Raw genomic sequence first — 22,376 nt, 5'->3', positions numbered from 1 at the left:
TTATCTAAAATATGCAAAATTCTTATACCAGAACAACATAATGCCTGCTGTCTTTCCAAAGAGGATCAGAAGAGATTGATGCTAAGGACAAAATTCTCTTAACCTATGGCTGACTTTGGAAATGGAATGAAGAGATTTTCAGAGAATTTCATTTTTCCCAACTAGGTGGAATGTTTACCCTGAATGCATGATGTCCTGGATTTGATTCCTAGCATGGAAAAAAAAAAATCATTTCATTCTCACAGGACAAGCTAATATAGATTACTCGTAAACATTGTTCCCCCATGATTCTAGCAGGTCATTGGCAGGAGTCATTGGGACCATAGCTATTAGTTGGCTGGTTCCTGTGGATTTCCTTCCTCTGTTCAACCTAGTATGCTATTTAGAGTTTATGGGCGTGCCTTTATCCCACTCTGTCTCCTCCAGAAACCACCTGATGCATACCATTGCTTCTGGTCTTTTCTGATTCAGGTTAAGGGTAGGGAGCTGGAGATGGGGCAAGAAAAAATCCCTGACACTGTTGGATAATCCTATGGGCTTCCCAATTTTCTGTCAAAGCAGGCTGTGTAAGGATCAGTACCACAGAACTCAAGATTTTACTAAACACATAGACATTTGTTTATTTCTTTGTACCCAGAATAGCCTGGCTCAGTGAAGGTGGCTGGCCTATCCTTCTTGAATATGTGTTTCTGTGGTTTGAGACTTTGTCTTTGATTCTACTTTCAGGACATTATTCCCTGCTGTTAAGCAAGGGTTTATTCATTAATTTTGTTTGTTTGTTTGTTTGTTTGTTTGTGGGCACAGGAGTTGAGACAGGGTTTCTCTGTGTATCCCTGGTTGTTCTGAAACTTGATCTGTAGATAAGGCTAGCCTCAAACTCAATCCACCTGCCTCTGCCTCCCAAGTGCTGGGATTAAAGGAGTGTGCCACCATGCCAGGCTTCATTAATTTTATATGCACACTCCCTTCTTTGTTTAATAAAGAATTGGAAGCAACCTTTTCATGGAGCCTTCTAATGCTGTTGTCTTCCAGCCCTGGAAAAACATTCTCTTGGCCTCTCTAGGGAGTTGCTACTGCATATTTTTTCACTAGAGTTGAATTCAGCATCTCTAGACCTCAGGCTAGAATGTAACAGGAAGCAGCCTTTCAGATGAAGTCAGACTCAGCAATAGAGAAACCCAGATTGTGAGCAGCCACCACCTGGGAGTCTCAGGACACTGCATTTGTGGAGGGCTGAGTGTTTTGAGGCTTTGTTATTTCATCTCTCCAGAACCTAAGAGGACTTTGCTCCACACTTTCTGTCCCACCCTCCACCTAGCCAATATATCTCTGGCTTGTTATCTACCATGCTTACACCTAGAATGCACAACACAGCTCCATAGGGAAGATCTTGCAAAAATGACTCTGTGATGGTGCTGTATGCCCTAGGTAAGCTTTTGGGTATCCAGGACTCCAGGAGGCACTGTGTTCCCTGCACTGTTTTCTAGCTTCTTGCTTTTTAAAAATTCAAAAGAACTCATATCTAACCAGACCAATCAGAATAGGGTTCTCAGCCAGAACTGGAAGAAACATCCAACTCAAAACTTTTTAATGAATATAGACTGTAAGTTCCATGAGCATATCTCTGCTCCTATCTGAACTGCAAGCACCTAGTTCAGGGCTTGGCACGTGGTAGGTACTCAGCACACATTGTCTGAGCGAATGGTTCTTGGATACTAGAACCTCATAGCCTAGGGGAGAGATTGGAAGCCTTTGAACAATTGGTAATTGAGGCTTGACATAGTGGTATATACTCCTGTAATCTTCGGGGGGGGGGGGTGGATCGAGAAAGGAGGATTGAGAGTTTGAGGCCAGTCTAAATGTGTGACCTGGTCTCAAAAACAAAAAGAACTTGAGTAACTAAAAATGTTATAGGTGTTTTGAGGAAAAAGACAGAATGCTCCAAAAGCAGATATTACAGATGCTATGATGATCAGTGACCTGAGTGATGGGAAGGTCCCAGCCACTGTGAGAGCAGGGAAGACAGATAGGAAAGAAATGTTCTTCAGCCCAGCTTGTAGTAATGCCACAGAGGAAGTCTGCATGGCTGTTTATCTAGACTTTCATAGGCAATTTGTGGGGAAAGAAGGGTCCATTCACCGCTGCCCCCTCCCCATAGTGTTCCTTACATATCCAGCTTTGTTCCACGATGCCCCAGATCTGCTGCTATTGACTGAATCAAAGGCTGCAGTGTGTGGCTGACCATGAGAACAATTGGTTGTTTATGTGTCTGACTCCCTAACCAGACTATGAGCTTCTTGAGGGCAGTGAAGCTTGTTTCAGCTCAGGACACAGCTTGGGAGTGGGTACTCAATGATTTTGTTTAGTGACTGCATGAATAACAGTTGGTATTTATTGTGTACTTTCTAGGGCTGGGCACTATAGTGAACACTTTGCATTATCTCACTTAATCCTAGTAATAACTCCATAACAAAAATAGAACTATCATTCCCTGTCCACAGCTGGAGGAACAAAGGTTTTAGAAAGATGAAGTAGTAGACCTAGAGATTTAAGTGTTAGCCATTGAACTACAGAATCCCACTGTTTTGCTGAAATTAAGTATCTTTCCTGGTTGCCTTCAAGTGTTTGGAACTCACAAGGGAGCAGAATTAATATGTCACTTACATTGTCTCTTTTGACAGTCGTGACAGTCTTCATGGATAAGGACTTATTTTGTGTGTGTGTGTGTGTGTGTGTGTTTGATGCTGGAGATTAAATCTAGGCCCTCACACATGCTAGCCAGCCACTCTACCTCTCAGCAGCACCTGCAGCCTTTATTTTATTAATATAGTGAGAAAGTTGAAGCACAAGAAAATTAAATTGCATGGCCAAGATAATATAGCAAGTATCTAGGTGGTGGATTGATTCAAAACTATGCCGGTTTGATTCTAAATTCTGAGATCTTCCACAATTCAACTCCAGTTGCTCAGGCACTGGGTATCTGTGCTACTGACTGTGTTGATTTCCTTTAAAGTCTGTCTAGGCCTCTGGGCTGGGGAAATGGTCAGCTTGTAAAGTTCTTGCCACACCAACTATGAGAACCTCAATTCTATCTCCAGTATCCACATAAAAAAGCCAAGTGTGGCAGCACAGGCCTGCAATCCCAGTGCGGGGGGTGGGGGGTGGTGGAGGGGTGGGGAGGCAGAGACAGGGAGGTCCCGGGGCTTACTGACCAGTCAGGCAGTCTAGCCGCATTGGTGAGTTTCAGGTTCATTCAGGTTCAGTAAGAGAGCCTGACCCAAAAAATAAGGTGAAAAGCAATTACGAAGACATGCAACATCAATTTCTGGTCTTCATCACAAATGCATAAATATGTATACACACAGTGTCTAGATCCCAGAACATTGGGAAGACTGAGGCAGGAGGAGACTGGTGCTAATTCCAAGCCAGACTGATCTATCTAGTGATGCCAGGCCAGCCACAGCTATAGAACAAGACCCTGCCTACAAACAAACAAATAAGACACAATTCTGACTGAATTGTGGTTCACTCCTGATAGCCCAGTTACTCAGGAGGCTGAGACCTGTCTGAACTACTTAAAAGTTGTTCAGGGGTTGGGTGTAATGGCTCCTGCTTTTAATCCCAGCTCTCTGAATTCCCAGGCTAGCCAGGTGATACATTGTTAGTCCCTGTCTCAAAACAAACAAGTTGTCCAGGCCAACTCGGAGCCTGACGGGTTATTCCTAAGAGAGGGACCTATATGGGGAATAAGTAAAGATGGGATAGTGGAGACTTATTTGTTTTATAACCCTTTAAGAAAATGGCTGGGGCTGGAGAGATTGCTCAGTGGTTAAGAAGCATTGTTGCTCTTTCAGGGGACCTGGGTTTAATTCCCAGCACCCACATGGTAGTTTACAGCCATCTGTAACTCCAGTCCCAGGGGACCAAGCTCTTTTGACTTTGTAGTACCAGGCAAGCATGTAGTGTACAGGCGTATGGGCAAGCAAAACATCAATACACACAAATAATTTTTTTAAATGAGCTATAATCAGAATGCATTCAATAGAGGGCTCATCAGTTAGGAGCACTTGTTCTTGCAGAGGACCCAGGCTTGGTTCTCAGTACCTACATGGTGTCTCACAGCCACATATAACTCCAGCACCAATGGACTCTAATGCCTCTTCTGGCCTCTGTGGGCACTGCACCTGCACATGTGTGGTACACAGACATATTCAGACAAAACATTCATATACATAAAATACATGCTTTTAAAGATGTATGCACCATTCAGTGATTTAAACAGTTGTAACCAATATCTATTGTCATCACCCCAGAGAGATCCCACATGCATTTGCAGTTACTCTCCAGTCCCTAGAAACCCTGCCCTTCTCTCTTTCCAGGGATGTGGCCGGTCTGTGTATCCCATACAGTGGAAGCCTGCTGTGTGCCTGCCTACTGTGCCTGGCTTCTTTCATTTGACATTGTGCCTTCAAGGCCCATGTTTGAAAGCAAGTATCAGTACTCCATGCCTGCTTATGGAAAATAAATAAAACTCCAGTCTATCGATTTTTGACAAATTTGGAAGTTATTTTGTTTGTTTGTTTAAGACAGGGTCTCACTGTATAGCTCTGGGTGCCCAGGAACTAGACCAGGTTGGCCTGGAAACCACAGATCTGCCTGCCTCTGCCTTCTGAGTGTTGCAGTTAAATGTGTGTTCCAGCCCACTCAGCCGAGGGGTATTTTTAGTTAGTTCTGTTTACTTATTTTTTATGTGTGGGGTGCTGTAACAAGCACATGGGGGCCAGAGAACAATATGCAGGAGTCAGCTGACTCCTTCCACCATGTGGGTCTCAGAAATCAGACTTAGGTTATTCAGCTTAGCGGCCCCTTTAAAAAAAAAACTTAACATTTTTATATTATTATTATGATGATTGAATATACGTTAAGTATTTGCGCAGCATGATGTGTGTGGGCATGGGCATCATAGTGTGCACGTGGCGGGCAGAGAGCAGCCTTTGAGTTGGTTCCTTTCTCACCATGGGTTCTGGCAACTGAACTCAGGTCACCAAGCTCACACAAGCACCTTTACCCCCTGAGCCATCTCACCAGCCCAGATTTTGTTTAGCCCTCCATCCGCTGGTGGGTGTTTACATTCTCTCCACCTTTTCCACATCGTGAACAATGCTGCTGTGAGTATTTGTGGACTGTTCTGTGGTTTGGACCCAGGGTTACACTCTTCCTCAAACCCACACCCTTAGCCATATTCCCCAAAATGTACACATTTTTGTGTGACCGTATTTTCATAGTTGAACATTTCAGTCATAGAGTGATCTATTGTTGTCTCTTTGAGGACTTAACTTACCTGCTTTCAGGAGTGTGCTTTTCTTTTATTAATAAATATTTTGAATCAAAATATAAGATGCAGCTAGGTATGTAGTGAGTGCCTTTAATTCACTCATGAAGCAGATGTAGCTCTATGAGCTCAAAGCTGGCCTGCTCTGTGTAAAAGCTCTGGGCCAGCCAGGTCTACATAAAGGACACTGTCTCAAAACAACAAGATAATTCAACTTAAAATATAAGTTGAATATTTTTTTTAAAATGCCAATAAGTACCTAACTTGAAGAATTGCTGCAAAATGAGCAGCTGTGTAACCAGCACCCAAATCAAAAATTAAAAACTGGAATCCTGGAGAGATGGCTCAGCATCCAGAGGACCAGGTTCAATTCCCAGTACCCACATGGTGGCTTCACAACCATAGCTCTAGTCCCAAAGGACCTGATGCCCTCTTCTGGCATGGGGACTGTACACATGTAGTACACAGATATATATACATGCAAAACATTCATATATATAAAATAAAAATAAAGTATCAAAAAATTATAAAATTTCAGTTCTCAGAAGGGTAACCAATGTCCTGACTTCTCATGTAATTATTACTTTTGCCTGTTTTAAATTTTATCTAAATGCGGTCATATCGCATACATTCATTTTTGTCTGACTTCTTTCACTCTGTTTATAAAAGTTATCCATTGTATGCATGTGGCATATTTTTCATTTCTGTGTACTATTTCAGTGTGAGACTGTGCCACAACTTGTCCCTTTGTATTTTGAATGAGCACAGTGAATTGGAATGGTTGGCTCCCGGGTAATATGTGAATATTTAGATTTAGTGGATACTGCCAAGTCATTTTTCAAGGTGATCACATCAGTTTATTCCTGTAAAGCAGTGTTTGGGAGTTTACGTTTTTAAAACATTTTTACTATTTGTGTGTATGCGCATGTGCTCATGAAACACATGTAGAGATTTCTCTGTCCACTGTGGATTCCAGGGATTGAACAGGCTTGTCAGGCTTGCAAGGGAAGGTACTTTTACCAGCTGAGCCATCTTGCTGGCCCCAATATTGTGAGAGTTTAGGTTGGATCACATATTTTCCAGTACCTGATGAACAAGTATGTTTGCACTGATGCGTGTGTGCACGTGCTCTCTTGTGCGTGTTTGGGAAAGTGGTACGTCATCCAGTGGAATAGGATTTCTCAGGGAGAAGACCCTGACACCCTGTAGAGAGCAGGCAGCAGGCAGGTGAAGGCAGGAAGCCCTTGAACCCTGCGCAGGCTGTGTGCTCAGCTGTCAAGCATGTAATTTGGTGAAAGAGAATCTCCCTGGTGGCAGAGGTTTTGCAGAGGACACTGCTGGTCCCCCACTTCACCTTTGTGCCTGCAGGCCCAGCTGACCATCCTCTCATCTTCACAAGTCCAGGGGAGCAGAGAAGTCTGCACAGGGCTGTGGCTCAGGGCAGACCTAGGCCTTTTAAGTCTTAGAGTTATGAGGTCGTTATTAAACTTGATGCGTTTCCCTTTGTGGCTGCACCACACTGTTTCATTTCCATTTGGGAAGGGATGTTGAGGTAGCAGAATGTGAGAGAGGTGATAACCTGATGTTGAGACTGCCCTTCCCCCTGTGAGGCCAGCTGGAGCTGCGGGGACAGGAGTTGCTTGTTTGGGGCAAAGAAAGGGGGTGTGGGGGGCAAAGCAAAGGAAAGGGAGTTGGAGCTGCGATTCTACTTTCTGGAAGCTCAGAGGACTCATCCCCCCAGGAAACCACTCTGCTCCCTCGAGCCCCTTTGCCACTCATTAGTTGCTCTGCAGACTAGAAAGCCATGGTTTGTGCTGAGGCTGGGTGGGGCTCCAGGGACAGTTTGGGCTCTGGCTCTCCAAAGGGGAGGGGGTGGTTATGGAGTGAGCGGAGGGTCACAGCTTAGTCTGTGCCATTTGCTTGTCACCTTGAGAAGTTCCACCTTGTCTAGCAAAACCTCCTTTCAGAGGCAGCCACCACAAAGGGCTCTTATGAGAGCTGCTGCCCCGCCCCCCACCTCCACTCCCTCTGCCATTATTTTTCTTTGGGGCCTTCTTGCAATGCTCTGAGAGGCTGTGCTTCTTTCTAAAGGCGATTCAGAATCTAGATTCTCCCTGTGCCGCAGTCATTTCTGCGATTTCCTGGTGCCCTGGGAGGCTGTGTAGGGTAAGCACAGCTCGCCTCCTCAAGAAGGCATGCTGTTCCTTCCCTCTCTCTGCAGCTTGGGTCATGTGGGGCCTTAAGAAGGCACACAGAGCTAGTTTCTAGTAGCTGCTGGATCTCTGAACGGGGGAGATCTCCCCTCTCTCAGGAGAGAAATGGACTTGTCCATGATGGTTCTTTGAGACCTTCTGCCTAATGGTCATGGGGAATGTTTGAAGGTCACCCCTTTGGATCTTCTGTGTCCTCATTCTTCTGTGCATTGGGAGAACTAATTAATCCTTTGGGCCTTCGCTTTTTTCATATATGAGATGAGGATATTTTACTGCCTGGCTGATAAGGTAAATATGGAGGTCTGCTGGGTTAACTTAAGAAGTTAGTTATTCTTGACAACAGCTATTAACTTGGTGGTAGAGGGTGTGCTTAGTGTGTGTGATACTCTCCAGCACCACATCGCTTTTTTAAGTTAGCCAGGTGTGGTGACATTCACAAAAAGATCACCAGCAAGGTCAACACCGACTACCCAGTGAGATGCTGTCCAAAAACTCAAACCAAACCAAGCAAATATCCAAAATCCTTAGTCTTGGAAGTCCTGTTCCAGCCTGTTCGGGCCTTTCCTCCCCTTCCTTCTTCTCAAACTGAAGAAGTTTAAATAGCACAACCAGACCTGACTATCTGCCTGGAGCTGTAAGGTCTCTAAACACAAGATGAAGCCCAGATTGTTCAGTGTTATTTTTCTCTCTAGCCCAGCATTGTGTGGATGCTTAGGAGCGACGGGGCTAATTGTGGAGGTCAGTGGTGGCATGGTAGAATAGTTAGAGGTGGCCTTGTGACAGGCACAGACCCAAACAAAGCTAAGTCAGACCAAACACTGAGCAGTGTCAGCTGTATTTTGATCTCACACATGGACCTTCAAGGACAGTGTGTCCTTAGGATGCTGTGTGTTCTTTTCCCAAGACACCAAGGTTTCTCATCTGAGCAGATAGAGGGGTCGACTATTTTTCTCTTCATGAGTGACTATTATTTATACAAAACTCAGGTCTCATCATTAAATCTTCATAATTATGTACAGGGTACTTTGGTTATATTCATCTGATATGGGACTGTTAAGACAGTGAGGAACAAAGCAGGGGAACCCCTTGTGGTTAGGTCTTGCCTAAAACTCAGAAACGGTTTATGTGGACAAGCTGCTGTGGAAAAGAGGATGGGACAGTTGTCATCTGGAGCCCAGGTGTCATCGCTGTGCTACTGTCCTCTCATACTCTGGGGAACCCAAGAGATTAATCCCACCCAAAGCCATTTGGCTGTCGACCCTTTTGACGACGGATTGGAGGACATGCTTTTCTGTGTTCCAAATAGCCCATATGCAGTTATGTAGCAGAGCCCTTCCCCAGCCTTGTTAGGAAGCAGGAAATATCAATAGTCATGAGAAAGCATTCCCAGTTGAAACACTGCTAGATAGCTTGGAATCTCTTAATACTTCAAAAATTATTTAAATTGTGTGTACATGTGTGTACACATGTGGCCATGGCATGCCAATGGAGGTCATGCTTTGTGTGTTTCATGGAGAGAGTTATAACTGAATTTCTTTTGTCCCCATTTCCTCCCTACAAAGGTGAGATGGAATGAGGGTGAAGCCTTGACCTCCTGAGCAGGTCCTGGGAAGTGGGAGAACAAAGGCGATTTTTGAGAATCAACAAGAGTTGGTGTGGGAAATGGGGAGCCATAACCTGTATTGAGCAGCTGTCCTTCACAAACGCCAAGGGCTGGAGAGATGGCTCAGCAATTAGGAGCACTTCCTGCTCTCGCAGAGGACCAGAGTTTGGTCCAGGTCGGGTAGACTCACTGCCTCCTATAATTAATTCCAGCTCCAGAGGGTCCAGCTTCCTCTTTGGATTCCTCTTTGGATACATACTCCACATGTATAGACCTTCCTCCATATATCATATCACATAATTTTAAAAATCTCCTAAAAAGCCAATATTAATCATCTTCCAGGATCCATGCACCATGCTCCCAAAGTAGGTATGGGTGTCTTGTTTCTCTGGTGAGGGAACAGGAGCTCTCAGAGCAGCCGTGATGATAGGGCAGGCCACTGGCAGAGGTGGGATCTAGACCCAGGCCTTCTCATGCAGAACCCTTACTCTTTGGTCTTCAGAGATTAAGAAACATGCCAGCATGGTGGTAGGAGATGGTGAACCTGAGCTCTCTTCCTCACCTGCATCTTGACTAATCACTAAATTATTTGGAAATCCTGTATTTGGAATGCCAGTCACAACGAGTTAATGAGAGCAAACCCTGCTTTCTCTCTGTGTGTCATCTGGACATTCCCTGAGTCAGCTTGGCCTAGGAATAGCACCAGGCGAGAGAAGGCTCAGAAGTTGGCCCTACGTGGTGGTGAATGCCTATAAGGGAGGTGGAGGAAGAAGGAGCAGGATTTTAAGCCAGTCCCTGATACAATGTAACACGTGTGAGGCCACCCTGAGCTACACAATGTCCCAGTGTGCCCTGCAAAGGGAAGACCATCTATTTCCTGAATGATTGCTCCGTTCTCTATTGACACCTGTCTAGCTCTGTGGCATAGGTGTTCTCTATCTCAGCCTCTTGCTGTCCCCACTGTCCTCTTCCCCTCCCCTGCTTTCTCAAAACAAGGTGCTAAATGTAGGAACTGGGTGTTGTGGGCCCACCAGTCACCTCACATTGCTTCCTTTTTCTTGTTTCTTACACATTTCTGGAGCTCAAACCTAGGGCTTCTCACTTCCATTTAGAGTGTCTTGAAATGTACTGCATGATACCTTCCTTGACCTCTATTTAAAACTTATAGGGCTGGGCTGGAGAGATGGCTCAGTAGTTAATAGATCTTCCAGAGGATTGAGCATGGGTTCCCAGCACCCACGTCAGCTGCCTGCAACTGCCTGTAACTGTAACTCACCTCTAGGGGATCTGACACCCTCTTCTGACCTCTGGGGGCGTGGACACACACACATACACACACACACACACACACACATACACACACACACACACACACACACACAAATAAAACAGTGCATAAAATTCTTACCCCACTCCACAATACTTTAGCTAAGTTATTTTGTTTCATGGACTCTTCTCTTTTTTTCTCAAGACTCTGTGTGTGTGTGTGTGAGAGAGAGAGAGAGAGAGAGAGAGAGAGAGAGAGAGAGAGAGAGAGAGAGAGAGAGAGAGGCTGAGACAAAGAGAGACAGAGAGACAGGGAGAGAGAGAAAATGAGAAATAGGGTAACACTTGTGACATGACATTTGTGGGACTTGCCTCTCTCCTTCTACCATGTAGGTCATGGACATTGAACTCAGGTCATCAGGCTTGGGGACAAGTGCCTTTACCCCACTGAGCCATCTTGCTAGCCCCTGGGAGTATAAAATTAGCCCTGTTTGTCACTGGTCTTCTCTGTAGAGTGTAAGCCTCAAGAGGGCAGCACCTGCGCAGTCCTGAGACCTCAGCAGAAGGTCTGCATTCTTTAGACTTGAATAGTTTGGCAGAGATGGTCATGTTTTTTGAAGAGACTTTCTCATCAGATGCTTCCTAAATAATTTGTCATGTTCCTGGCTGCTTATTTTGGCAATCCTTTTGGTGGTTAATGCCTTAGAGGAGTTTTCTAATGCTGCTTCTTGTCTCTAAGAGTAGCTAATGAATTATCACCAGAGTCCCAGACAGAGGTGTGGGCTCTGTAGGAAGACAGCAGAGTTAACTTCTTACCTTTGGAGAAATCATGCTGGGGACCTAAACTTGGTGGCTGTGACAGGGTGAGTGTTAGTCCCTGGGCCTCAGAACTATGCAAGCCTCTGGGACACATGCCAGAAGCAACCCAAAGGAGGATGCTGGAGGGTTCTGGTTAGCTTGTTTCCCCTTGTCCTTATATCTATCAGATCTGTCCTTAGACAGAAGTCCATATCCTGAGGGGAGCTTGTGAGTAAGCATGAGCCTTTCTCATCCCAGTAGAAAGAATGTGGGGGGGGGAGGACAGACCACTCATCTCTATTGAAAGTGCCCATTGGGATCTTGTCAGCAATCCTCTAGGATTCCTTGAATTTCTTCACTCCTGGGTATGTGTTTTGGACTTGATGAGAGTAGGAAACACCACAAAAGAAGGTGAGCTCTAGTAACAAATATGGGCTACAACAAGGGACAAGAAAGGAAAATAAGATGCCCCATGGAGGTTCTCACTTTGGTTTTCCCAAAGTTTCTGACAAGGTTTAAACAGGAGCCAGGGTCCTAGTGAAGTATCTTAGGAGGCAGACATTTGTTGGCAATGGGAGGGTTACACAGTGTCTGGGGGAGGGTTATGCAGTGTCTGGGGGAGGGTTATGCAGTGTCTGGGGGAGGGTTATGCAGTGTCTGGGGGAGGGTTATGCAGTGTCTGGGGGATGGTTATGCAGTATCTGGGGGAGGGTTATGCAGTGTCTGGGGGAGGGTTATACAGTGTCTGGGGGAGGGTTACACAGTGTCTGGGGGAGGGTTATGCAGTGTCTGGGGGAGGGTTATGCAGTGTCTTGGGGAGGGTTATGCAGTGGTGACTGTAGGGTTATGCAGTGGAGGATGGGAGAGTTATACATGTAATGCTTATGACTATTGAAGTCAGTGATGAAGAAGGACTAGGAATTGAAATAAATGTAAAAAAAAATCTAAAAATGGAACCTGGAGGAAGTTCTGAATTCACATCATTGTTTCAGTATTACTTTGGTGCCAAGAAAGCTATTGCAAACATCATCAACTAGAGGAAGCCAATTAAGAAACACAAGGAAATCTCCATGGGCATAACCCTGATTCAGAGAAAGTGGGCTGCAATCCAGTGGGTACGAGTTTAGCTTTGCAGCTGCACTCTGCATCACACACCCACTTTTCCACACTTTTGTACCTCGCACATTTCCACTATGCTCAGCCTACCTTTCAAGGTTCATCTTGACGTTGCCGCTTCTGAGGCTTTCTCCAGGACTCTCAGTTGGACTTCACCTCTTTCTTCTCTGAGTTCCTGTCACCATGGTTTATAATTCTGTTACTGCATATCACTTGAAACACAAAACCAAACAAAAAAATATCTGTCTATCATACAAATGCAAATGTGAATTATCAAAGGTAGGGTTTTTTTATGGCTATGTTGTTGACTCAGATCTGTTCTGAGGATGGAAGGACTGGGGTGACCATCCCCTGAACCTCCTCCTATAGTTAGTGCCTGCTGTCTATAACCCCAGTCACTTTTTCCCCAGCTAGAACTGTCTAAGCTAATCAGATGAATGGGTTATGCAGTAGGCTCACCTGACTCTTCTTGCCCTGCCGTTCTGGGCAGTGACCCGCTCCATGCTGGTACACGGTGCTCCTGGCTAGGCGTACTTACAGCAGGAGACACTATTTACTTTGCTTAGTTCCAAGCCCAGCATTCTCGCTTTGATCTCTGTGGCCTGCCCCACCTCACCCCTACCATTGTCCTGTCCTGGGAGCTAATGTTGCTCTTTTCCTAACTCAGGAGGCCACATAACTCTCTCTCTCTCTCTCTCTCTCTCTCTCTCTCTCTCTCTCTCTCTCTCTCTCTCTCTCTCTCTCTCTCTCACTGTTCTGAGAGGATGCCCAGGGACTCAGTCATGCTGGAGAGCCACTGCAAATAGATTACCGTGGCTCAGCCCCTAAAGGCTCCAGTCTGTACCATTTGCTAATTTTTCCTCCTACATTCAGTTGCTTCTTTTCTTTCTTCTTCTTCTTTTTTTTTAATCTGTTTGGTTTTTCTTGTCACCTTAGTGATAACAGATAAAGTATGATGTAAGAGATTGTGGATTTTGATCCTGATAAAGGCTGGATTTCCATGTTGACTAAATCTGTCATTCAGAGAAGTAAACAAGTAATGGTTTTATGTTTATATCTTGAAAACAAACTGCTTGGAACTTAACTCTGTTCTGCTTACTAGTTGTGCCTAGATATCTCAGTCAAATGGGGTCATACTAATGCCTATCCTGTTCATTTATTCACAAATAGATGAGCCCTCAGCAGGTGAGGAGCTCTCCTAGGTGACAGAAAAGTGGTAAAGAAAAAGATTTTTTTAAATGGGTTAATATTTAAAATACTTAGAGCAATGCATACAGTAGGCATTTAGTAAATGTAATGATATCGCTAGTACTTTTCTGAGACTAGATGTGTGAGCAGGATAGCCATTGGCAACTACAGGACCAGATCTCTCTGGGGAGAATAGGGGAGGGACCAAGATCGGGTTCTAGACTTGGATTTAGGTCCAGGGTAGCCACGCTTGAATGGCTTTTACTTCTAGCACTTCATGAGCTGGATAAAGATCAGCCTAGAAAATGAGTCTGTCTCCTTCCATGTAAAGGGCAGGGGTCAATGACCCTGGGCTGCTTGCATTCTGCCAAGCCCATTTTGTGAAGACTGTGCTGTACCTTCTAAGCTGTATGTGAATGACCCAAGAAGAGATACGGTTCTTGAGCAAAGGACCCAGACACTGAAGAAAGGAGAGCATCTTTTGGTCTCTTTGCTGCAGCGTCTGCTGCCCGTCTGGCACAGGGCTACAGTAGGGGTTAGAGAGTTGCAGCTAGTACAGAGGAGGAGGAGAGGTACTCCTGCCTGCTGCTTTGCCTTCAGGTTCAGGTCACTCCTCAGGGAGTGTAGCTGAAGATGGCCATATGATAACTCTCTGGGATTACTGCTGGAGGCAAAGTTTAGACTCTAGGCTCCTTGATTCACTGTCTGTGGTTTCCAGTGAAAGTCCCAACCTTATTGAAACCTGGGTTATGTTGCAATAAAATGAAAGAAAGGCCAAGCCTGGGGTAGTCTTCATGGAGGTGAGGTTGGCTTAAGATGGATGTTTTTTATCCCCTGTGGATCCACAGATTCTTCAACCTCTACCCCATCAAGGAGCCTCACTAGATCTCCAGTGATCCAGCAGCCACCTCACTGCTTCCTGCAAGGTCCCATTTTGTTCTTTCCCCTCAGTGGGCTTCAGAAGTGACGTCAGGCTGGGGCTGCAGCATCAGTGGTAGAGCATCCCCTAGCATGTGTGAAGCCCTGGGTTCGATGCCCAGCACCTTAAAGAACAAAGTTCTTATAGCACAGGAAATGTGTTTGGCATGAGCTGTTGTATGCAGGCTGAGGGTTTTAGGGTTGGTTCTCATGTAGGCTCCTGGCCTAACTACTCTCCTAGACCTGCTAAATGTGGCTGGGAACCATCATTGTTGGCATGCCTCAGGACAGGCAAAGCACTTTCTGGACCCGTTCTAGGACTCTGAAGTGCAGCTGTTTGGGACACCAGGACACCAGACATCATGCTCTTATCACATTGTTACCGCGTTTTGTTCAGTCTTCGGCCATTCTTTCAGTTCAGTTCAGCTGAAAAGAGAGTCAGGCAAAGCATGTAGCTGTGATTGAAAGTCATACATCCCGCGGCAAAGGTGATGTATAATTAAGCAGTTTCTCAACTTTCATGTCATTATCACCTTCTTAAGGAATCTTCAACTTTTTCCTAATCACCCCCTCTCAGGAAATTATACTTCCACAGCTATACCAAAAGTCTGTTTCTAGAGCCTGTAAGATGATGGCTCAGTAGATAAAGGTGCCGACTGTGAAGTCTCATGACCTGAGTTCCATCCCAGAACCCGTGTGATGGAAGGAGAGAACCATTTCCCACAGGTTGTCTTCTAACCTGAGTGTATGTTTGCATATATGCCTAAAAATTAATGCAAAGATAACATCTAATGTACTACATGTGTGTTTATGTTAATAGACTATATAGGAGGAACCTTTTTCACTCTTCAAAACACTTCTCACCTCCTTGGGAGGAGTGTCACCGCACTGAGCGGTATGTGGAGCGTAGTATGCACGGTTGGGTTATAGCGCATGAGATGGCAGGTGGATCTCCAAAGCTGTCACTGTACTTTCCCACACTGACAAACATCATGCCACCATAATTTTTTCTTGTTTCTCAGTCTGCTGTCCCTATTTTGCTCCCTTCCCACATCTGTATTTCATTCTTTTTCTCATTCTACTGTGGAAGTTCAGGAGTAAACTTAGTTAAGACAGCTAGCTGTGCAGCTCAGGGACTTACTTCCTTTTGTGTATGGAGGTGCTGCTGGGAATTGAACCCAGGGCCTTGTGCATGCTAGGCAAGCACTCGGTCATTAACTGTACCCCCAGCCCAGGAAGATAGTTTCCTAAAACAGCCCCCCAACAGGTTATCTCTTAAGAAGAAAGAGAGACCTGGGCAGTGTTCCCAGGAAAGCACAGTTGACTTCATGGCAAGTGGCCTTTCAGCAGAGAGTGTCTTCTTTCTCAGGAACCCTCTGTGTCAGCAGGCCAGCAGGCTTTCAAATGGAAGCCCTGTATCAGGTCATACTTCTCCACACAGATTTGTTTGGGGCTAATGGCAGTTCTGTCAGTGGGATATACCTCTCTTTTCTCTAGCAGGGCAGACCAATGACAATGTTGCCTTTCTTCTAGAAATTGCCAGAGGCATGCACTGTTGGTGATGGAAGGCCATTTGCCACGAATCTGCAGAGTCTGTATGTGGCCGTCACCAAACAACAGATCCAAGCAGGACAGAAGCATCAAGGCCCTGGTGAGTATTTCCAGTCACAGCTGGTTTGCTTGGGGAAGAGTTAGAGCTTAAGTCTGTGCTGTTGGATTTAGCAGTTCTACCTATATAACCTATTTACATTTCAATTAATAAAAACTAAATGAAATTAAAAATTCATTTCCTTATGTACTTTAGCCATATTTCAAGTATTCAATAGCCGGTGTGGCCAGTGCAGATACAGAACACGTACCTTACCACAGAACATTCTCATAGCTAGCCAGCCCAGGTGCTTAGATGTTAGCAAGAGAACTAGCCAGAAAATTAATCCAGGGGAGGCATAGAGATTTGTTCACCTCTTGTGAATCACGGAAGCTCAACCTACGTGCTGAAAGTGGGTTTTGGAGTCTTCATAGGAACAGAGCTTGTTCAGTGTCAGCTGGAAGCTGGATCCTTCAATCTGTTAATATATTAATAGCAAACTCTGCCCTTCGTCCGATGGCTCTGTGAGTGCGTCTGTCCTCCCGAGAACAGGCGTTTCTCTGCCTTCCGTTGATCTTTCTGATTTCAGGAGAGTCTCAGACATCATGCAGCACCTCCCCCCGAGGAGCTGATAGTCGGCTTCTGAACCAGACAGAACAGCCAGCCTCTTCTACTCCAGCCCTCTCAGAGCCTGAATCTGAGCCCATGGTGAGTCACACATGAACAGCTTCCTGGGCAGCTATCTGAACACTGGAGAAGTTGGCACCCGTAACCTCTCAGCCATGGTCTCTGCAGTCGCTGCCCTGTTGACACAGCTTTGATAGTATGAGAGAGATTGTGAGCCCATTCTTGGGATGAATGATGAACTGTGACTCCCTTTGCACTTTATCCTGCTTCCGGTGATGGCCCATGAGAGACAGGCCCACTTAGGATTTTACGGCACTTCCTAAAACACACCTCCGAACCCCTACATCAGATACTTTAAGAAGGGCTTCACACCAACCAGGAGCCAAGAGAGATCAGTTTCAAAGCTGCAATTAACTGGGATTCCTTTTCCTCTAGGGTGCTTCAGGCCCTATGCAGAGACCTCAGCTGGCAAAGGCCAAGAGGAAGAAGCCACGAGGACTCTTCAGTTAACTTGCCATGTCTCCACCACTGAGAACACAACAGCTTCCCTGCATCATCTGGAAAGGAGCCAGCATGGCACAGTATCCCTCGGATGAGCTGCAATCGGAGGCCCAAGTTTATGTTGACAGGCCACCTGAATGGGGACTTCCTCTCTGGCAAAAGGAGCTTGGCTCTGGTTCCAACTCACTAACACTGGCATTCTATACACGAGTGAAACCAGCTCCTCATTCAATGGCGTTCTTCCTGTAGAGCTCCTACCTATGGTGAACTAAGATAAAACAAGTCTGCAAAGAGCCACATGCCCAAGACACCTGTCTGCTTTCACAAGGGTCCCTCACAGTCCCACATTCCCCTTAGAAACCTACTTCTCACCTAACACAGAATAAAGGGCGCTCAACTGCCCTGCTGTTGAGGCTGCCTGCTTGTGGTCTGTAACCTCTTCACACCTGCAGCCCCTTGTTATCTCTGGACCACATGGAGCTGTCAGTCCCTTCCTACAGTCAGCTTCTCTGATATGGCCTGAGGTTGGTCACAATTAGAAACCTTGATCTTAAGAACTCTCTCTGTCAAGCTTGGGTGTGTGTTGTTTTCTGTCTCCTTCTAAAGCACAGAGAACAGGTTAAACCATAGTGTCAGGTACAAATTACAAATGGCTTCAAGTACTAGAGCTAAATCAGGTTGGGGGGAGGGAGAAAAGAGAATTTGACACACACACACACTCTGTGTGTGTGTGTGTGTGTGTGTGTGTGTGTGTATGTGTGTGAGAGAGGTCTTTGTCTTTCTACAGCCCCATCCCTCAGCCCAAGACAGGGTCTCACTGTGTAGCCCCAGATGGCCTGGAACTCACTATGTAGACCAGGCTGTCCTACGAATTCAGAGATTTGCCTCCCCAAGTGCTAGGATTAAAGGTGTGTGCTGGCTTGAACTATGTACAGGGGGATGACCTTGAACTTCTGTTGTTCAGCACTTAGTGCTAGGATTACAGGCCACACCTGGTGTGTGCTGTGCTGGAGATCAAGTCCAGAGCCTCCTGCATGTGCTAGGCAAGCACTCTACCCAGTAGGCTATTCCCCTAAATTTGCCTTCTTTCTTCACTTTAAATAATGTAGTAAGTATAGCTATGATGCTAGGGAACAGGAATCCCAGAAGTCCCCTAGAACAGAACTGATATCTAACAGTGTCTAGTAGGGAGCTGTAGTAAGCTGTCATGTCCCTAGAAGATTGCTATGAGTTCAAGGCCAGCTTGGGCCACAGAGTAAGATCTTGTCTGAGAATAAGAAAAGGCTGTGTAAGACAGGCAGAGCCCAAAAGCCACTCTCCGGCCCCCAGGCTTATCTGCACAGTGTCTTGGCCTTTTCTACGGTCTTCCTCTATAGTAAGAACATCTGAAACTTGGACTTGGGTTGATAGCAGTGGGAAGTGAACTCAGGTGTTTACTGGGAACACTTAGGTAGAAGGAGAAAGGCAGATGCAGAAGCCATTTTGGTTTGCTTGCTTTGGAGGGCTTCCTCATCCATGTCTCCTCCCTCTCTCCCTAAAACTGAAATGTCTGCCCACATGTTAGTCCATGGGGACAGGATCATACAAACTGTGCTAATGTACTAATTATTACAACAGTTAGAACAACAGTACCAAACAGTTATTGAGCAGTTCATGTCCTGATAGTCTGTCCAAGTGAGCGAGCATCTCACAGCATCATCTGAAAATGATGAGAGTAACCCATTAGGAAACCTAGTCTTGAAATGATTGGCATCTTAAAGGTTATGCAGCTGGTGGCAGGGAGAATTAGTAAACACCTCAGCTAGTCACAGCTTATTAGATACTTGACTGGAAATATGTCCAGGGAGATTTTGTATCCTCTTTCAGTCTTTCACAGCCTACACCTCTACCCTGAACCCTGCCTTCAAGCAGACCGCTCTCCTCCATGCAGACTCACCAAGGCAGGATCCCCTGAGGATGAGGACTTGCTGCTGGCTGTACATGTCCTACTATTGTTCACTCTACCTTTGGGCCATACCATGGGTGTCACCACAGTGAAGCTCAGTGTCCTATGCTAGCTAATTCTTCTGCACAAATGGCAGCCTCAATCAGGCATTCTTAATCACGAATTCCCTAAAACTGCAAGGAAAATTCCCCAAACATATCTTTGTTTATTTTCTCATGAGATTGTAGGACCCTGTCAAAAGAGTATGCCTAATCACCTTCCAGGCTACTGTGCCTGTGTTCCTAAAGGCTGCTCCTGCCTTGGGGGCATTGCTCACATGCCTTGTTAGGGGAGCATTACTGCCAGAGGTCCTGGCTCAGGCATCATTGAAGCCCTTACCCCTGAGCTTGGGTGGTGTTTCAGAATCATTCATCCCAGGGCAACTCCAGGGAAATCCCTGCTTTGACAAATTGGCCTAACCAGGCTCTATTCCAGCCCTGCCCCCTGGCTTGGGCCCCTCCCTGAGGCCCCCAGCCTGGCCCAACCCCCACACCCCATGCACATAAAAGGGTCGAATTCTCGTGGCTGCTCCATAAATTTTATTCCGTAAATATTAGTTTTCCCTGTGTTTAATAAAGCAGTGGCCCACCTCCCCGCCTACCCGCCCGCTCCCCGGGGCCGGGGCTGGGGCCAGGGCTGGCTGGTGGGAGAAGGGACTCTTTCAATTGCTTTGGAGTATTTTTAGAAAAAAAAATAATATAAGGTGGTTTACACGAGCAAGCCAGCAAGCCAGGAGCAGGGCTTGGGACCTCGAGGAAGTTCCTGCAGCTACTGGACCTAAAAAGTAGGGAAACAGCGCCACCTAGGTCGCGAGGTCTACTTGGCCTTGCTGATTGATTGCCCGAGTCAGTGAGGGGCCAGCCAGCTAGCACAGGTCACTCCTTGCCTAAGGAGATGTCCTTTCTGTGCTCCAGCTGGGTGGTACCCTTTACCTGGTGTCTCATGGGATTTTTCGGCGGCGCTCCCAAGCTGGGTCCTGGAAAATCCCAGCAGCATCTTTCCTTTTTCTTGACACCAGGAGCCAGCCTCCTGATCCAGGAGTGCTTCTGAGGTAGAGTGAAGTAACTGAGAAGGAGGGAGTCACCTTGTCTTTATCTTCCCTGGAATTCCTAAACCCCAAGGTGGCAAAGAGAGAGGTCTGTGCTCCCGACTGGCAAAGTTCAGCCTGGCTAGACCAAGATCTTTGCAGGAGGGCAGCAGGGCTCGTCCAGGGACTCTGGGGGAGGACCCCTTGTTCACCACCCCCATCTTCCAAGCCTTACTGCCACTGATACAGGTGGGGCCCAGCAGGAGAGTTCCAGGGGCTCCTGAGTATGCTGAAAAATGGTACTAGGGATGGGAGGTTTGAGGAGTTGCATCTCTCCTCTTACCTAGCCCCGGATTCCTTCTCCATCATGCCTGATGTTCCTGATGTTGCCAGGGACAATATTCCTTCTCTCCTCTTACTTTGTCTTTAAAACTATAGAGATTTGCTCAACAGAGTTTAGGAGGATCCTAACTCCTGTAATGATTCTGCCCTGATGTGAGCTAACCTCTGGTAACCCCATCACAAGTGCATTATTAATGTAATCTATGTTAACAGACACTTTTCTAGTGTGCTTTGTTTTCCTCTTTTCATGTGAGAAGTTTTTGACTCTAACTGTACAGTGTCACTGAAATTATATTATAGTAAGTATTAAAGATCTAACTATGGTGACAGTCATTTAAGCCATCAGAATATGTTTTCCTAAGTTCTTCTCTGAGTAATTTGTCTTTTGTAATATTCTTAGGGGTGGGAGGAAACTATTCAAAAGGAATAAGTGATATACTATAAGGAAGCCATCAACCATGGTTACAAGTCCCTGTTACCTGGAAAAGTTAGAACAGATTATACTAGGCCCTTAGACACAGGGGAAACCTCAGGCAAAGAGGAAGTTGCTTTTGTGGAGGGGTCCCTAGTTGCTGACCCCAAGAATAGTATATGATACTCAAGCCAAGTTTCTTTGTTGCTCTTGATCCCTTCCTTGGTCCATTGCCCTGGGCCTCAGAAGATGCTTCTTGAGGGCAAACACTGAGAGGAGGGAGTGTGAGGCAGCTTGTCTGTGTGTGAGGGATGGGGACCCCAGGAAATCCTGGAGAAGCTCCAGCCACCACATTCTCTTCACACACAGGCACTGTCTTTTTTGGCAATCCTTTATGTGTCCCTCCAGTTCTGTGGTTCCCACCTCTCTACCCTGGCACATGGGATGTCAGTAGATGGTACCAAAGCACTTCACCAATGCTTAGTCCTTTTCCTGGACTGGTAATAACCACATTCCCAGTTTTTTTTGTGTGTACCCCAACAACCCGTGGTGGTTTCCCACAACCTTGGACCCTCGTGAGGGCTGGCTGTGGCATCCGACTCTCATGGACTTCTGAGAATCAGATCAGCCTACCAGGGGAACCCGGAAGGCATTGAAAGAACTCCAGGGTGTGGGGAGCACACAGCCATTGACTCACCTGGGAAGATTGTGCCAGGATTGCTTGTCCCCTGGGCCAAGGGCCAGTAGTTAAAGGAGCATGCAGTACCACTCTACCCCCTTGAACTTTGGGGCCCCAAACAGTGGCAGAGCTGGAGACCTGGGAAGTAGGACCTGGGGGCTTCTAGGAGTCTCTTCTGAAATCTGGGGTTATATTTACTTTTTCACGTTGGCAGCTGGAAGGGGAAGCCCATCCCAGCTCAGCATTGTTGTCTAACATGGTTAATCAGATCCTATAATCCTGCTGTGGAAATATTGGGCCTCACTCAAAACAATAGAGACCAAGAATATTGTGGTTAAATTTCAACCAGCTGCCTCCCTGGCCTGTTTGCCTAACCCCTACCCCCCTCTCCCGGGCCAGAGTCCTCCCGGCTTTATGGACCCCTGATAGGATCGACAGCCTGGTCAGAAATAGGTGACAGGAGAGGGGGAATGAAGCAGGGAGAGACAGTCCTCTGGACTGCCATTCCATCCTCCCTCCCTCCCTCCCCAGGCCTTGAATGGTCACCAGGAGTGATAAGAGGTGTCAAGAACAGTACTGCTTGGAATCATAGGTGGTAAAGGAATTCTCTATTCAAGACATGAGCAGGAAAGACTTCCGATCTCACCATTGCCATCTGATGCTGCCAAGGAACAGAGCAGTAACAGCTGGTCTTGCGCCACTCATGGGAGGAATGGAGGAATGGGAAGACACTGGTTGGGAAGGTGGAGTGTTAATAACCCAATAGGACAGCAGACTTAGTG

General features: G+C 46.2%; 1 protein-coding gene across 1 annotated transcript in view; it reads left to right on the top strand.

Annotated features, from left to right (window-relative positions):
* Window positions 1–17,706, top strand: part of Nhej1 (non-homologous end joining factor 1) — an 86,232-nt gene extending 68,526 nt beyond the window's left edge. Inside the window, exons 5-7 of the mRNA XM_051190182.1 lie at window positions 15,968–16,085; window positions 16,612–16,730; window positions 17,085–17,706. Coding sequence (XP_051046139.1) covers window positions 15,968–16,085; window positions 16,612–16,730; window positions 17,085–17,159 — 312 coding nt within the window. The 3' untranslated portion in view covers window positions 17,160–17,706. The remainder of the gene's footprint in view (window positions 1–15,967; window positions 16,086–16,611; window positions 16,731–17,084) is intronic.
* Window positions 17,707–22,376: the final 4,670 nt, after the last annotated feature.

This window comes from Phodopus roborovskii, unplaced genomic scaffold (assembly GCF_943737965.1).
Source record: "Phodopus roborovskii unplaced genomic scaffold, PHOROB, whole genome shotgun sequence".
NCBI classification, from domain to species: domain Eukaryota; kingdom Metazoa; phylum Chordata; class Mammalia; order Rodentia; family Cricetidae; genus Phodopus; species Phodopus roborovskii.
This window is presented reverse-complemented; position numbering and strand designations above follow the sequence as displayed.